The sequence below is a fragment of the Elephantulus edwardii genome, unplaced genomic scaffold, assembly GCF_000299155.1.
Source record: "Elephantulus edwardii isolate Elephantulus edwardi_28Jun2011 unplaced genomic scaffold, EleEdw1.0 scaffold00041, whole genome shotgun sequence".
NCBI classification, from domain to species: domain Eukaryota; kingdom Metazoa; phylum Chordata; class Mammalia; order Macroscelidea; family Macroscelididae; genus Elephantulus; species Elephantulus edwardii.
In genome coordinates, this window is record NW_006399791.1 from 3,198,439 (window position 1) to 3,216,424 (window position 17,986).

The window sequence follows — 17,986 nt, forward strand, 5'->3', positions numbered from 1 at the left end:
AATCTTTGTCTTCTTGACATTGAGCCTCAATCCATATTGGAGGCTGCAGTCCTTGACCCTCTGCAGCAAGCGCTTCAGGTCCTCCTCAGTTTAATAAACAATGATAATGAGCTTTCCTTTTTGAATAAAACTGGATTTTCTTTGAATGAAGTTAAAAGTCTACTACTGTTAATGTCTCACACTTTCTCTTTTGCTCTAATTCCATACTGGAGCTATGGTTTAGTCTAGGGCTAGGTTCTAGTCTTACAGTGTTGCTTGCAATTCACCCAAGCTCACAATTCTATTTCACTTCTATTATCTTTGTCCATACTGACGATCTCCTCAGTATCCTTCCCCACACAGGCCTGATGGACAGATAATTATTTTTCAGAATTTTACTCTAACTTTTTGTCCTTTATGATCTTCCCAACTATTTCCTACCCTGTATTCTTTTTCATTCTACGATGGCACTCACAGAAATTGACTGTTATTTACATACACTTCTTCCACTATATTACTAGTTCTTAAAGAGAAGAGAATATGACTTCTTTTTATGTTTATCATACTCTTTAAGGAGCCCTTATGGTGTAATGTGTTAGGCCGCTAACTAAAAAGTTGGCTGTTCTAATCCACCAGCTGTTCCATGGGAGAAAGATGGGCAGTCTCCTCTCTTAAATATTTAAAGGCAATGAAGGGCCGCTATGAATTGGAATTCATTCAACAGCAAAGAATTTGGGTTTTGATTTCTATCATAATAGTATTATAGTAGCACCTGATGAATGATTGCTGATAGAATTAGTAAAGCAATGGCTATTTTCAGCATTGAAGACAAGAAATGTCCAGGTACAAAGATTAGTTTTGTGCCCTGAGGGCACAGAATGTCCTAAACATTGAGAGAGACACTGAATATTCATTCAAAATTGTTGAATGAATAAGTGAATGAACAATTGAGTCATGGAAAAGGAACATTTTGGCCCTTGGATGCTCCACAAGGTGACCTGAGTCTAAGAAGGGTTCTGATGAGTGGACCTGTGGCTGGCTGGGTTTCCATGGCTCGTAGCAATCTCAGACAGGGATGGGTGTCAAGGGAGCAGCCAAAAGCTCAGAAAGGCTGAGAAAGAATGAAGACAGGGGAGGGCATATTTTACTGTAAAATCAAGGTGTGAATATTAGGCTGAGAGAACTAAAGAAACAGATTGGGATGTTACAAGGAGAGAAAGCGTAGAGAGAAGAAAGTATGTTTGATAAGCTGTAGGAAAATTAGGAAAAGCATTTTGATTGACATTCTGACCACATAGTCATGCTTGGATAATTCCCCTCCTTCAGCCATTAATGTTCTTTGTCGGGGGGTGGGGGGAGAAAGGATTTTAAAAATTTGAGAACTCTGAAAAATAGGAGTCTTAATTTTTAAACCCCAAATCATATACTTCATTTCTTTTTTAAAATACAATTTTATTTTAGAGCAACTTTAGATCTACAGAAAAAAAAATGTGATGTTAGTTCCCATAAACGAGTTTCTCCTAGTTTTTGTTTTTAAAAAAAGGAAACACTAGGTTTCTTATCATCGTTTCTTTTCATAGTGTATTTGATTAGAAACTAGGACAGACAGACTTACAGAATTGGTTTGAGATAAAATCAAGTTTGTCCTACTTGGCCCCTGGGATAGCCCCACAGCAGAGTTTGATGCATACGTACAGCAAGTAAATGGTGGGGTCTATATGGAAAAACATAGAGGCCTTTTCAATCTATATGTGGAACAGATCATTCAGGAGGCTGAACTTTATGAGGAGGAATGTGGCATCAGGATTGGAGGAAGACTCATCAACAACCGACATTATATAGATGACACAACTTTGCTTACTGAGTCTGATGGGGACCTAAATCACTTGCTGCATGAAGTCAAGGACTGTAGTCTTCAGTATGGATGCTGCTAAGCATCAAGAAGACAGATGCTTACCACTGGGCCAACTGGCAGCACCATGATAGATGGAGAAGAAATTGGCGTTGTTAATTATTACAGCTTGCTTGGCTCCACAATCAACATTCTTGGCACCAGCAGTCAGGAAATCAAAAGACAAATTGTACTGGGAAAATCTGCTATCAGAGACCTCTCCAGAATACTGAGAAGTAACAATGTCAGTCTAGAGACTAAGATATGACGGATCCAGGCCATGGTCTTTGTAATTACTTGCTATTCATTAGAGAGCCAGAAAATGATTAAAGATTACAGAAAGAGAATTGATGCCTTTGACTTGTGGTGCTGGAGAAGAGTCTTGAACATATCATGGACAGCCAAGAAAACAAATAGGTCTGTCTCAGAGAGGGTAAAACCAAGTTCCCCCTTGGAGGCTAGGATTTTGAAGCTCATCTCACATACTTTGGACATGTGGCCAGGGTCCTTGGAGAATGACATCATGCTTGGAGGGTGGAAGGACAACACAGGAGAGAAAGATCATGGATGAGATGGATTGATACAGTAATTAGGGCAATGGGGGTAGGCGTTTCAGAGTCAGTGAGACTAGCTCAGGACAGGGCAGGCTTCAGAGCCGTTGTACATTGGGTCGCTATGAGTTGTAGGTGACTCAATAACACATAACTACAACAACATACAGAAGAACAAGCCTTCTTGTTTATACCTACTCTGCCCAGGATGGATTGGTAAAATAACTCTAATAATTGGCACAAGTATATCAAAGATGGAGAGGATGACACAGGACAGGGCAAGGCTCAGATCTGTTGTTCACAGGGTCACTTTGAGTCACAATTGACTTGATGACACCTAACAACAACGTTCAAGATGAAAACCTAATGCATGAAAAGATATAATACAATCATATAATCTATTATGTATTATACAATTTAAAAATTATAATAGAGCTTGGAGGTGTTCATGAAACTGAAAAGGACTAATAATGTTTTAGACCTTAGTATCATTGCTTAGGACTTTATAGATATTAACTCATAATTCTTAAAACAATGCTATAGTTGTTCTTGGGCTGGCAGGACAGATCCTTACCATGAGGCCACCAGAGCTCCCTGCAAGGGACAGTTAGTACTCCCATTTTACAGATAAGAATACTGAGACTCTCAGAGATTAAACTATTTTCCCAATGCCACATGATGAGTGACTGTGGCATGTCCCTCCTCATTTCCAAGCATGATGTCCCTCTCCAAGGAATAACCTCTCTTAGCAATATGGCCAAAGTATGTGAGGCAAGATAGATAGATGATAGATAGATAGATAGATAGATAGATAGATAGATAGATAGATAGATAGATGCTATAGATAGATGATAGATAGATAGATAGATAGATAGATAGATAGATAGATAGATAGATGATAGGTTGCATTTATGCTCAAGGTTACTTATTAGGACCTGGTCTCTAGAAGTTGAATTTGAAAGTCATTAGATCTCTTTTATAATTGAGAGACTTTGTTTTAAAACCCCACACATTTCCAGTGCTGGGATGTGAAAGTAAGGTAGATTCGAGATAAGGTATAGCAGAAACTCAGAGAGACATAACAAATACTAGTCTTGATATGACTGATGGAGATGCGACAACATCAGAAGAGAGATGGGAGCCTGGGGTCAGTAAAGTAGCGAGGAACTTGCTGTGGTCAATTTCTAGGGAATCTTTAAGGCATATGAAATAAAACCTTACATTTGAATTGTTGGGCTTACTCCAGATAGCACAGGTATTAAATATATGTTAAATATATATATAGCGTGGGTCTATCTTTCTTTTTTGGAAAATCTCATTAGCTCATCTTCCCAGGGGAAAAAAGCAAAATACAAATTACCTGGAGAATAATGACAGGACTGAAGATAATCAGAATGATCAAGCCAATAGGCTAAGAACGGTCATAAGTAGCAGGTGACATAATTGGTTACATAAGTAATTAGGGTGTGTCAGCTAAAAGGAGTGGTTTCTAATGCAAGGGTAGAAAGTTTGGGGACAACAGAGACAGAGATGTAAGAACCAGTTGTCATAGCTGTTCATTAGCTAAATAAACAGGCATGAGATGGAAGATAAACCATTTCTGCACACTGCATAATGAGGAAAACTAAGGGGTCACCATGCAGAGGAGATGAAGTCTGTGGAACAGATGACATTGGGCAAATGGGCGATCACACTGTTGCTACAGAAAGGTCATTATCATGGATACTGGCTGTCCTGGCTCCTTGAAAATACAGAGGAAGGTAAGAGGTGGTGGTGGTGTTTCCTGAAGAAAAGTAAAGGATGTCCTTGTAGGTTTGTCCACTGCAAATGTGATGAGGACCTAGTGATAGAAATGGTAAGTGTGTGTAAACAGTGAGATTTCGGTACAGAACCAGCAGAGACAGGGAGGATAGGAATATGCCAAACTCATCACTCGGCCCTGTGATAATGTTACAGGGAGAAGAGAGTGCCATGTGAGAATATTGCGAGAGAAGCCAAATTTCAACAAGTAAAAGCTATTGATCAAAACTGCTGGCATGAGACCAGGCTACAGCTGAAGTGGAGGCCCCCGCTCGAGGTAACTTGGCAGTGAACACGCATTCCCTTTGCTTGTCGGCTTCCATGAGCTACATGTTGGCAAGCTAGGGAGTGGGGTGGGGTGGAGGAGAAATATTACTGTCCTTTTTTCCCCCTGGAACTTCAAATTTTACTCTGTTCTCTGCTATGTGCCATAATAATTTATAATTTCATCCTGCACCACATAACAATCATGATGTATTCCCACATGTTATGCTGTTATTACTTTAGAGGAAGCTGCCAGTATTACTCTTGTTTCAGTCTTGTCTAAGTCAGTCTTTTGGTCTGGCCACATTGCTACGTAACTCTTCACAGTTCAGGAGGATCAGCTAGATAAGCTACTCATAGTAAGATGTTGTGCCATATGCCTCAGACATTCCTAAATTCCAGGACACTTGAAAACCAACATTAGAAATCTCAGGATTCTGAATTTTTGCTCTCAAACAAGTCTCTTACAGAGAAGGGAGAAAGTCAAGTCATCAATTAGCAGAGCAGTGACTAAAAACACGGGCTCATGTGTCAGACAGACTTGTAGTCAAGTTACTAAGGGTCCAATATGCAGCTCTGGGTCCTTGGACAAATCTCTGACTACATTTCAGTCTTGGATTCCTTATCCCTAAATGAGATAGAGATAACATTTGTCTCATAATCTTACAGGGGAATGAAGTAGAATTTCAACAAAATAAGTGTTCAGTTATTATTACAAGAACCTATCTTCTTTTGATTTTGAAGACATTAAGTATACTGAGTCATTGTACCAAAAGGAATTGATGGACACAGAAAAATGAATGAAACAACATATGAGCAAAAGCCTATGGTGATGAAGGAAGATGTTCAAGCTGCTCTGAAAGAATTAGCAAAAAACAAGGCCCCAGAAATTGATGGCATACCAACTGACATATTTCAAAGAACAGATGCTGCCCTGGATGTGCTTACCAAGTTGTGCCAGGAAATCTGGAGGACAACCACAGGGTGAGCTGACTGGAAGAGATCTATATTTGTTCCCATTCTAAAGAAAGGTGATCTGACAGAGTGTGGAAATTATTGAACAGTATCATTGATATCACACGCAAGCAAGATTCTGCTGAAGATTATCCAAAAACAACTGGAACAGCAAGCACATCAACAGAGAACTGCCTGAATCGAAGGCTGGATTTAGAAGAGGCTGTGGCACTAGGGATATTATAGCTAATGTCACATAAATCTTGGATGAAAGCAGAGAGTACCAGAGGAATATCTATCTGTGTTTCAAATGCAAAAACATTAGACTGGGAGGATCTCAACAAACTGTGTCTGACTCTGAGACAAATGGTAATCCCAGAACACTTGATTGTGCTTATGTGAAACATATACTTGGATTGGCAGTCATCAGAACAGAGCAAGGAAACACTGCATGGTTCAAAATTGGGAAGGGTGTGCGTCAAAGATGTGTTGTATCTCCCTATCTTTTCAATCTATATGCAGAACAAATTATCTGGGAGTCTGGGCTCTTTGAGGAGAAGTGTGGCATCAGGATTGGAGATATATTCATCAACAATCTGCATTATGCAGATGATACAAACCTGCTTGCCTGAAGCACTTGCTGCAGCAGGTCAAGGACTGTAGCCTTCAATGTGGATTGAAGCTCAGCATCAAGAAAACAAAGATTCTCACCACTGGGCCAATTGGCAGCATCATGATAGATGGTGAAGACATTGAGATTGTTGACAGCTTCAGTTTACTTGGCTCTACAATCAACACTCTTGGTGCCAGCAGCCAGTAAATTAAAAGATTAATTGCATTGGCAAAGTCTGCTGTCAGAGACCTCTCTAAAGCACTGAAGAACAACATTGTCAGTCTGGAGACTAATGTGCACCTAATACAAGCCATGGTCTATGCATCAGAGAGCTGGACAATGAGTAGGGATGATAGAAGGAGAGTTGATGCCTTTAGGCTATGGTGCTGGGGAAGAGTACTGAATATACCATGGACTGCTAGGAGAACAAACAAGTTCATCCTGGAGAGGGTCATGCCAGGCTGCTCCTTAGAGGCAAGGATTCTGACACTCCATCTGACATAATTTGGACATGTTGCAAAGTGGGATCAGTCCTTGGAGAAGGACATCATGCTTGGGAGGGTGGAGGAGAGGAAGACCCTCGATGAGATGGATTGATTCAGTCACTGAGGTAATGGGGAATAGATGTGTCACAGACAATAGTACTGGCAAGGGATAGAGCAGGGTTTAGGGCTGTTGTACAGAGGGCTGCTATGAGTCACACGTGATTTACCAGTACATAACAACAAACAACAACAAACAACATTTAAAAATGAAATCTTAATTTTCTTAATTTTCAGAAAAATTATTTTTCTTATTTTGTTTGTGAATATTATCTGGGACTTTGTTAGTACATCTATCACTCTCTATCTATCTATCTATCTATCTATCTATCTATCTATCTATCTATCTATCTACCTATCATCTGTATCTGCAGACAGATGATATATAGTTATTTTTGTTGTTGCTATTATTGTTAGGATCCAAAAAGTCACCTACAACTCATAGCAACCCTATGAACAAAAGAGCTGAACCTTGCCCTATTCTGTACTATACCCACGATCTCAAATATGCTCAAACCCATTGAACAGGCACCATATTAATCCATCTTGTGGGTCTTCCTCTCCATCTCTGCCCCTCTACCTTTTCCAGTGTGATGTCCTATATAAATCAATAGACAATATGCATATAGAGTTATGGATTTACAAATATGCTTAAATGTATTTTATTTTTGTTATTATATGCCATTGAGGTGCAACTAACTCCTGGCTTACCTTCCAGTGGGTTTTTAGAGACATAAACTGCATAGGAGGGGATTGCCTGTCTTTCTTCCTAGGATCAACTGGTGAATTTAAACCACCTGCTTTTGGGTTGGCAGCACAACTCTTTATTACTAAACCACCAGAATGCCTTTATGTTTAAATGATAGTTGATACGTATATGTTGTTATATAATAGATATGTGTATGTACCAATATAGCAACAAAATCAACAAATGTATGTATAGTAAGAAAAAATAAAACATCACATACACACACACACACACACACACACACACACTTAATATATAATGTTTGATAGCATTAAAGCAAGATAAGCTCATTTCTGATATTTTTTCCTTACTATAAACCCAAGAAGAGTACTTGACATGGTGAACATATTTTACCAAAGAAAGTAGTGAAAAACAAAGCAGAATGCAGACCAAGAAGCTGTAGGTTCCCAGTATACCTGTTCCCTATCTCCCTCCCGCCTCTCCTTACCCCATTCTGTTCTTTATTCTCAACTGTTGTAGAACAGTTCACAAGCCATCAGTTATGTCCTCCTCATGTAGTGTATTTGTGTACACGTTAACATATATTTTACCATGCACTCTGCAAATGTAGATGCATACGAAATAATACTACTTTGGTGCTATAACAAAGTCCTAGTATTTACCCATCACACTAAGCTTATCTGTAGTCAGTTGAGAGCTCTTTATGCTGTTTGGTTTGGGGTGTACTTTTTTTTTTCAGACAGAGGAATTTTATGTTTGCATCTTTATTGTTTTAGATTATACATATGAAACAATAGTTGGAAACTTAAAATGCTTCCCTTTTCTACTTTTAATAGGATTAAGCCAAGTAAATTACTTGCAAAATAAGTTGGAAATTATTTCAACTTCTACAATTATTTCCTTTTATAACACTCATTAGTTCCCAAGAGTTCCCATTTGTTAATGAAGTAGATACTTAAAATGGATTCTATCTTGTTTCTTCAATATTGCACCATTTCATACTTAAAACCCAACTGGAGTGCTGGGTTGTACTTGGCTTGTTTTACCTAAAGACAATGAGGTGTTCGTATTGCCATTTATTTTAGAAGACAGGAATTTCAGATGAATTTGAGGTGAAAGGCATATACAGGCCCAGCTTGCTTTCTTGTACTTCACTTTCCTACACTTTTAACAAATTGAAGGTTTGTGGCGACCCTTTATTGAGCATATCTACTGGTGCTCTTTTCCCCAATAGTATGTGCCCACTCTCTTGTCGCTGCTGCAATTTTAAACTCTCACAGTATTTCAAACTTTGCCATAATGCTACTGCTTACTTAATACATTACACTATAAGCCTAAATTGGACAATGACTAAGGATGACAGAAGCAGCAGTGATACGTTTGAGTTGTGGTGTTGAAGAAGAGTATAGAATATCCCATTAACTGCCAAAAGAACAAACAAATGTATCTTGGACAAAGTGAAACCAGGGGGTTTCTGAGAGGTGACAATGACAAAGCTTCATCTCACTTCCTCTGAGCGTATAATTAGGAGGGTCCAGTCATTGGAAAAGAACATCATGCTCGCAAAACTGGAGGGTCAGTGAAAGATAGGTAAACCTATAAGGAGGTGGGTTGACACAGTGACTTTAACAGTGGTCTTAGAATATCAGAGACAGTGAGGATAGCTAAGGACAGGGCAAGCAGTTTATAGGGTTTCTATGAGTCACACTCAACTCAATGGCACAAAACAACAAGTTTTGTATGTACTATTGTTAAGTACCATTAAGTAATTACTGACTCATAGCTGACCCTCTAGCATGTTTTCAGAGGCTATAAATCATGGGAGTAGATTGTTCATCCTTTCCCTGAAGAGCAGCTGGTGGATTTGAATTCCATGCCCTTGGGATTGCAGTGCAATTTCTTACAACTAGGCCACCAGAGCTCCCTAAGAACAAAATAAATGTGTGATTTACTTTATTATAATATTAGCTTTACTGCAGAGGTCTGCAACCTTATTCACAGTATTTTCCAGGTATGCTTGGATGGGAAACCTGGTAGATGCAGAATTCTGTGGGACTATCTTGTTTTTTCCAGGTCTCATGAGTATGCTGTTGGCCTAGTGGCTAGAAGCTGCACTGCAATCCCTAAGGCACATGGTTTGAGGTCAGCAGCTGCTCCATGGAAGAAGGATGGGCAATCTCCTCCCGTGTGATTATGTGACTCTACAGTATGCAGTACTCTGCCTTGGACAAGATGCAGTCTTACCATTTATTATAGTGGAAAAGACATAAGTTTCCCTTATGTGTTAGGTTTCCTGCTTGTACAGTTTCTGACTTCCACGGGGTTTACAGAATATGCATAGTTCACAAATGGAAATGAAAATGGAGAAATTGGGAGGAGAGAGCCCAGAGCAGCATGTCGTGGTGAGCTGCAAGCGTGGCGTACTTACTGGTGCACGCAGGCATCTGGCACGATCTCAGGAGAGGGGGCCCCGGGAGGTTCCTGCACATCTCCTCATGGAGGGGGACACGCCGGCCTTTGGCTGTCAGCCTTTGACACACTTGCTTTCTTCGTTGGATTCCAACACCGCAGGTCACAGAACACTGGGATGAGAATTTGCAACAGAGTCAAATGGAGCATGAATCCAATTATTTGCAGCCAACAACAGCAGGATCTCAAATGGTGAAATAGGAAGGAATTTTACGGCGAAACAGGACTATAAGTGAGCCATTTCCTAGATTTGAGCATCTTTTATGATACAGACATTTCTCTCTTTTATTTTTTTTATTTTTTTAAATTTTTATTTATTTATTTATTTATTTTTTATTATTTTTGTGTGCGTGTACCGTCAAATCAGATCTGACTGGTACAGGAGGAGATTGTGCCCCCTTTCCCGGCAGAGCATCTGGTGGATTTGAACCGTGTGTCTCTGGGATTGTAGTTGCAGCTCCTTGCCACTAGGCCACCAGAGCTCCCCAAGACATTTCTCTCTCTTTTTGTCTCTGTCTCTGTCTCTCTTTCTTCTTGGCAACTGAATTATTGCTGGATAATTCTGTTTTGGGTACTGCCGTTGAAACGAATTTATTTTCAGCTGCCTTGGAGAAGGACATCATGCTTGGAGAAGGGAAGACTGGTGGGACAGCGCAGGAGAGGAAGATCCTGGATGAGACTGATTGACTCAATGACTAGAGAAATGGGATTAGGTCTGTCAGAGATGAAGAGATTGGGTCTGGATTGGGCAGAGTTCAGAACTCATGTACATAGGGTCGCTATGTGTTGCAGGAGACTGGACAGCACATAACAATAACTAAAGTACCTGTTACTAAGAATTTTAGGAAAGAGGAAAGGATGAGAATGAAAGTTAAAAAATTACTTCTACTACTATATGTGTAAAATTACTAATATTTGACAGTGATTACAGACATTGAAGGAGCCCTCGTGGCGTGGTATGTAAGGTGTCAGACTACTAAGGTCAGTGGTTCAAATCTACCAGCCGCTCTGAGGGAGAAGGATAGGTTGTATCTTCCTGTAAAGATTTAAATATAGTCGTCTCTGCAACTCAATGGAGCGAGGGTCACTACGAATCATACTTGACTCAACAGCAGTGGGTTTGGCAGATGCAAGACATTTTAATTTAAAAATTTAATGCACTTTTATTAACTATAATAGAACCTGGGAAGAAACTAGAGTGAAAATAAAGTAGTTGCTGAACTTCTGATCTTTTTTCCTTAGCATAAGTGATTAATTCCCCACAGAGCCCTCTAAAATTAAGAATGACTACTAAAGAAACCACCAGGACATTCAGACTGTAATTTTAATTACATATTTGGACATGAGAGTATCTGTTGAGTCCCAGTTAAGAAAGATGAGTAAATAACACGTTTCCTCCCAACTCCCTTCCCCAAGCTTCCAATTAATTTATGCTGCATTATTCAGATAATGTCAAGATTTATGGTATTTACATTCTATTTTGGCATGTAATTTCTAAGGTTGATTAGTCTTAACTCTAATTAAAATAAATTAATTACTCATCATACTTCCCCCCCCAAACCCAAGGCCTATCCATTCCTCAATTATAAATTTCGAGTTATTTTTGTTGTCTGATCTTACTTAGTCCCACTGATTTTCATGAAAACTTGGTGACTTGTTATCTCCCAATGGCATCACAAAACAAACACCTGGAAACCTGCTTCTCTAAAGATTCCAGGCAAGAAAATCCTACAGAGCAGTTCTATGCTGTAACACATGTGGTCACCAAGTGTCAGAATTGACTCAGTGGCAATTGTTCTTTTGGGTTTTGTAAGTAAATACTATGCTGGCAAAACCAAAATTATTGGGCCATGCTGTTTTCCCCTTAGATTTATGTATTTCCTGTCCCATTGGCTCCTTATGTTGTTGTTGCTGTTGTTAGGTGTCAAGTATGACTCATAGTGACCCCATGCACAATAGATCTGAACCCTGTCCTATCCTGTGCCATTCCCACATTCTTTGACACACTTGATCCACTGCTGCAGTTACTGTCAGTCCACCTGGTTGAAGGTCTTCCTCTCTTTCACCAGCCCTCTACTCTCCCAAGTCTGATGTCCCTGTCCAAGGAGCATGCCCAAAGTATGTGAGGTGAAGTTGCATCATCTTTGCGTCTAAGGAGCACTCTGGCTACACTTTCTCCAAGATATGTCTGTTCTTCCAGTAGTCCATGGGATATCTAGCCCCCTTCTCCAACACCACAGCTCAAAGACATCAGTTCTTTTTCTGTTATCCTTATTTATTGTTTAGTTCTCAGATGCATGGCAAGTGACTGAAAAGATCATGGCCTGAATCACGTGTACCTTAGTGCTTAAACTAACATCATTGCTCCTCAATAACTTGGAGAAGTCCCTGACTGCAGATTTCCCAGAGTAATACATCTCCTGATCTTCTGACTTCTGGTACCAAGTGTATTCATTGTGGATCAGGTAAGATGAAGTTGTTGACAGTTTTAATCTTTGTCTCCAATTATCTTTTATCTCTGAGTATTTTCTTTTTCTGTCCTGTTTGTTTAGATCCTCCTATAAATACCAGTCACACTCAATGTTTGATCTGCTTTTCACGACTTCTGTACCTACCATGCTCACAAAACTCCAGTTTCACACCTTTCCTCCCTTTTATACCATCCGTATGCCTTATCACAGCCTATGTAACATGTCTGTGTTTCACTGGTCATGTTAACTCTCACGTCTGTGATGTAAATATTTTTCTTAACTTTCCCCCCACCCTTTACTATTCTAGTTCCCTTTTCATCTCGCTTTCTTCTACCTTATTCTTTAAACTCAAACTTTTTTTGTTGGAACTTTTTCAAGAGTAATTCCTTTTCTTTTGGTATGTTGTTCACATGACTTGTTTATGTTCTTTTTCTCCACACTCTGGCCCCTTCCCTCAACCTCCAACTTCCCTCTCCACCTAGTTTTAGTGTAGAAGGTGCTGGTGCCTTAGTGGGAACAAATTGCATCGCCAGTCCAAAAGTATGTGGCTTGAACCCCCCAGCTCCACAGGAGAGAGAGGGGCAACCTCTTCCCATGTGATTTACTATCTCTGAAAACTCACTGGAAGGTTATCTTATGGGTCATTTCTGACTCAATGGTACAAAATGATTTCAATGTATAGATTTTATGCTAGAGTTTTGAGTGCAGTTGGCTACTGGTGAAAAACACAGTTTCGTGGGTGTGAGGGCAATGAGTTAAGGCAGTTTGCATCTTTTGCCACCAACACTCTCCCATCTATTTCCTTCTTTCTTCTGTCCACATCATGTTCCAGTTTTTGGTGTGTGAGCCATTGGTGTCACTCAGAGAAGACTCTTTTCAATAACTGGCTCACTGTGTACTAACCCTGCGGTTGCTGACTCCCTTTCCTTGACATCACTTCATCTCTGGCAGCCTTCCTTGGTGAGAAGCTACATGGCATGGTTTCTCCTCTGCAGGGACATTCTCAGTGCCTGTAATCAAAGGCCTGTTGAGTAGGCCTGTCAGGGCTGTCACACTTACTCCTAGAGAAATCTGTACCCTGCTCGGCGCCTGAGGAAATATTTGTCAGCTCACAGCTTTCTCTCTCATTTTGGTCCAGACTTTACAGTCTTTGGCAGGTGTGTTTCATAATTTATAGTTTGGGATTGTGGCCATTTCATTGTTCATTGAAGACATAGTGTTCCCTCTCTTTCATTCTCTTTGTGGATTTTTGTTGGGTTTCAAGGGAGGAGAATGGAATTTTTAAAAACTGCTTCATTGTCCTCTTTAATAGAAGACTCTAATTAATATTTTTCAGCAGAAGAAAAGATGGAGTTATTTTTGCAGATTTTTAAACAAAATATTTTAAATTGCCATTTATAGACTTAGCATTTCTATTTTTTTTATAACTAATCAAATCATCTAGGAGTTTCCTATATAATAAAACAAAGGCCCACTTTTTATTAATCTCACAGTGGTAGGTTAATGGTAGGCCATGATCTTTCCCACCACTTGTTATGCATCTGAGAACTGGACAATGACTAAGGATGACAGAAGAAGAACTGAGGCCTTCGAGCGTGGTGTTGGAGAAGAACACTGAACATCCCAGAGACTTCCAAAAGAGTAAACAGCTATGTCTTGGAGAAAGTGCAACTAGAGTGCTCCTTGGAAGCAAAGATAACAAAGCTTTGTCTCATACACTTTAGGCATGTTCCTAGGAGAGGCTATTCCTTGGAAAGGTCGAGGGTCAGCAAAAGAAAGGAGGACACTTGACAGAATGGATAGACACAGTGACTGCACCAATGGACTCAAGTGTGTCAGGAAGTGTGAGGATGGCACAGGATAAGACAGGATTCAGATCTGTCATTCACATTAGGGTTGCTATGAGTCTCACTCAATTCAATGACACCTAACAACAATAACAACCAAGCAGTAAGGAGTTGTGATATAAACCCAAAGGCACAAAGTTTAAACCCATCAGGTTCTCTGAGGACGAAAGATGGGCAATCTCCTCCTGTGGATTTACAACCCATGAAAACTGACTAGAGGATCAGCTATTAGTCAGTTCAGATACCATGACATACAACAACAACAAATCATTGTGAAGTATTTCTGTTCAGGATAACAAAGGAGCTAAATAATTGAGTGTCACTCACCATTCTAAGACTTTGCTAGGAAATGTTTGACTTTCTCCCTCCAATCTGAAAAACCTCACTGCTGTCAAGTGTGTTTCAATTCATAGGGTCCCTCCACTGGGCGTCCAAAGCCACAGATCACAAGAAGAGGACACGGACCATCTTCCTTTTCTTCCTCAGAGCCACTTATGGATTCAAACTGCTAAAAACTCTTAGCCCATGCACTGCCAACACAACTTGCTACAGATTACATCACCATAGTTCCCTACAACCATTATAAATGGGAACACCATTTTAAGTTCCTTTTCTAGTTGAAGATCTAGTGTAAATATATGCAAAGTTCAAAATAAAAGAAGAGATGACAAAGTCAGTGTCAATATATACATAACAGACTGTAAACACAATGTAAGCAGTACTTTTCACTTCCTCTTTGTCTCTTAATTGTTGGTTGGGTTTGATTTCTCCTCCCTCCTAATATTCCCTCAGATATTTTAAATCCATAGTTTACTGAATCCAGCTAGGCGAACCCATTGATAAAAAGACTTGACTGTACTCAATAGGCTTTTCTCTATACATATAGGAAGGAACTTTGGTGGCCTACTGGCTAAAGAGTTGCACTATCAACCTAAAGGGAGGTAGTTTGAATCCACCAACTGCTCGATAGAAGAAAGATGGGCAGCAGTCTCCTCCCATATGATTTACAGCCTCTGAAAACCTGTTGGACTCTCAGCTATGAATTAGTTCCAACTTGACAGCACATAGCAACAACATACACACTTATACATCCATAGCTATTAGTCAGGTTGGCATTTAGATGTTTCCACTTTTTCTATTGCAATGAACCTGATTACGTATGTGTATATTCATGTCACAACTCTTTTATATCTAGGCTATATCTCAAGGATTGGGGTTGAGGGATCATAAGGTATTCCTATCTCCAGCTATTTGAGAACACACAGTACTGTTTTTCATAGTGGTTATACTATTATACTACGAATGTATACGATTTCCAATAGCCCTATATTCTTGCCAGAATGTGTTGATTTTGGGTTTTTTTTTTATCAGTCTTTCTTTTTCTGAAGGAAGACAGGAACTAATTGTAGTTTTGATTTGCAGCTTTTTGATGAATATTGATGTGGAGAGCTCTCAGTCTAAGAAAAAAACTAAGAAGAACATGACAATCTACTACTTAAAATGGCCAGTGAAACCGTATGAATAGCATCAGAGCATCATCTGAATTAGTGAAAGCAAGGATCTCAAGATCCAACTGGGGAAGGGTTGACGTTTCAACAGTTGTTATGCACCATTGAGTTGGAACCAGCCCATAGCTGACACCCTGGTAGGTTTTCAGAGGTGGTAACTCACAAGGGAGGAGATTGATCATCATTCTCCTGCAGAGCATCTGGTGGATCCAATCCATATACCTTAGTGCTGGCAGTTTAATTCTTTATGCCTGTGTATATTTCTTCTTATTTTGAGCCATACAACATGCACAAATGAAGGTCCAAAACCTCCATTGGTGTAAAGTTTTAGGATCGTCATTCACTGACACTATGTGACTCAAAATGAGAAGAACTGAAAACACCTGATAATAATTAGAGCACAGAACATGTGAAGTGTAAGTCTAGAAAAATTAAAAGTTATAAAACGTGAAATGGAATGTTAGATATCCTTATCATTCAATAACACCCTAACTCATTGTCATCAAGTTGGAACCAACTCATAGCTGACTCTATAACAGGTTTTTGAGGCTTGAAAGTGCATACATAGAAAGATACTTCCCACCTGTCTTTCAGTTGGTAATGCAACTCCTTACACACTAAGCCATGAGAGCTCCCTGTCCTAGGCAATCCTGAATTGGGGAATCATAGGTCTGCTCTGTTGGCAATAAGACATTGAAGAGTAATGATTTCACTTTCATTATCCAAAAGAACATTTCCAGATCTATCCTGATGTGCAAAACGGTCAGTAACAGGATAATATCACAAAACATAAAATATTTAACATATACATATATATTTTATAAATCCCAACTTTCTGAAATTGATTAAACATAAGGTCAAGACACATTGATCATTACTGGTGACAGGAATGTGAAAAGTAGAAACAGGAAAAGGATTAGTAGTTAAAAAATATGGTCTTGATAAATAGAAACAATGTCAGAGATCCCATGACAGAATTTGGCAAAGCCATTAGGAAGACATTTCCCCCAACAACATCAACAGTGGCTATAAACTTGGACTTCATTGAATGGTGTACACAGGAATCAAATTGACTACACTTGTGGAAAGAGAAGCTGAATATTATCAGACAGAATATGGCCAGTGGCCAACTGTGGAATAGATTATCATTGGAATAAGCACAACAATTGTTCAAATGCAAGTTCAAATTGAAACTGTAGAAAAATGAAAGCAAGTCGATGAAAGTCAATATAGCCCTGAGTATATTTCACTCAAATTTCTAGACCATCTCAAGAGGAGATTTGAGGAAGGAACATCAATGATCAAAGAAAAAAAGAGTTGTCAGATGATTTCAAACATGACGAAAACAAAGGACATGAAAAAAGACTGAAAGAAGAACAAAGTGAAATCCAGAAGAGACTTAGAAACTTGTCCTTGAGTGATATAAACATGAATGAAATAATTGATCATGTAAAATAGCCAAATAGAAGATTTCTACAAGGGAAACTTGAGAAAATAAAGTAAAGAAATATAATGAAACACACAAAACCTTGGAGTTAAAAAACCAAAAGGGAAGAATACCCTTTTCATTTGAAAGAACTAAATGAAAATGCAAGTCTTGAGTTTGACAGCAAAGCATTGACTGGGCAAAATAATGTACAACTCAGGAAGCACTTAGGGAAGCTGGAATGAATACACACAAACACTGTACCAGATAGAATCCACAAATCATCACCAATTTAATGAATCCCTTATGATTCAGAACTAATAACACTAAAGGAAGAAGTCCAAGATGCACCAAAGGCATTGGTGAAGAACAAGACTCCAGGAATTAAGGTGGTACCAATTGAGATGTGTCAAGCCAATGATGCAACACTGAAAGTGCTTACTCACCCATGAAATTTGGAAGACAGATACCTCGTCAATTAATTGGAAAAGATCCATACTTGTGCCCATTCTAAAGAAAGATGATATAGCAGATTGTAGAATCACAGGACCTCCATAATCAAATCAAAAGACAGATAATTCAATTACAAAATGGCAAAAGATACGGAAAAAATTTTCAGAGAGGAAAATAATTAGACAGCCAACAGACACGTTAAGAAATGCACAAAATCACTGGCAATAAGAGAGATGCAAATCAAAGCCACAATGAGATACTCTTACTCCAATAGTAGTGGTAAAGTTTAACAGGACAGCAAGCAACAAATGTTGGAGAGGATGCGGAGAGATAGGAATTTTTATACACTGTCAGTGGGATTGTAAAATGGTACAACGAATCTGGAAGGCAATTTGGCTATTCCTCAAAAAGCTGAACACACACTCTAATCCAGTATCTCCAGCAAATTGAAAAAGAACAGCAAGAAAACCCGACACCCTTAAAAAAACTGAAATTATAAAAACTAGAGC

The 17,986-nt window shown here is 39.2% G+C and overlaps 1 protein-coding gene across 1 annotated transcript in view; it reads right to left on the minus strand.

The window, feature by feature from the left end:
- The window catches only part of ADAMTSL3 (ADAMTS-like 3), a 313,622-nt gene that overhangs the window by 110,190 nt on the left and 185,446 nt on the right, over positions 1 to 17,986 (minus strand). The window contains exon 15 of the mRNA XM_006885199.1: positions 9,732 to 9,885. Within this exon, the coding sequence (XP_006885261.1) occupies positions 9,732 to 9,885 (154 nt within the window). The remainder of the gene's footprint in view (positions 1 to 9,731; positions 9,886 to 17,986) is intronic.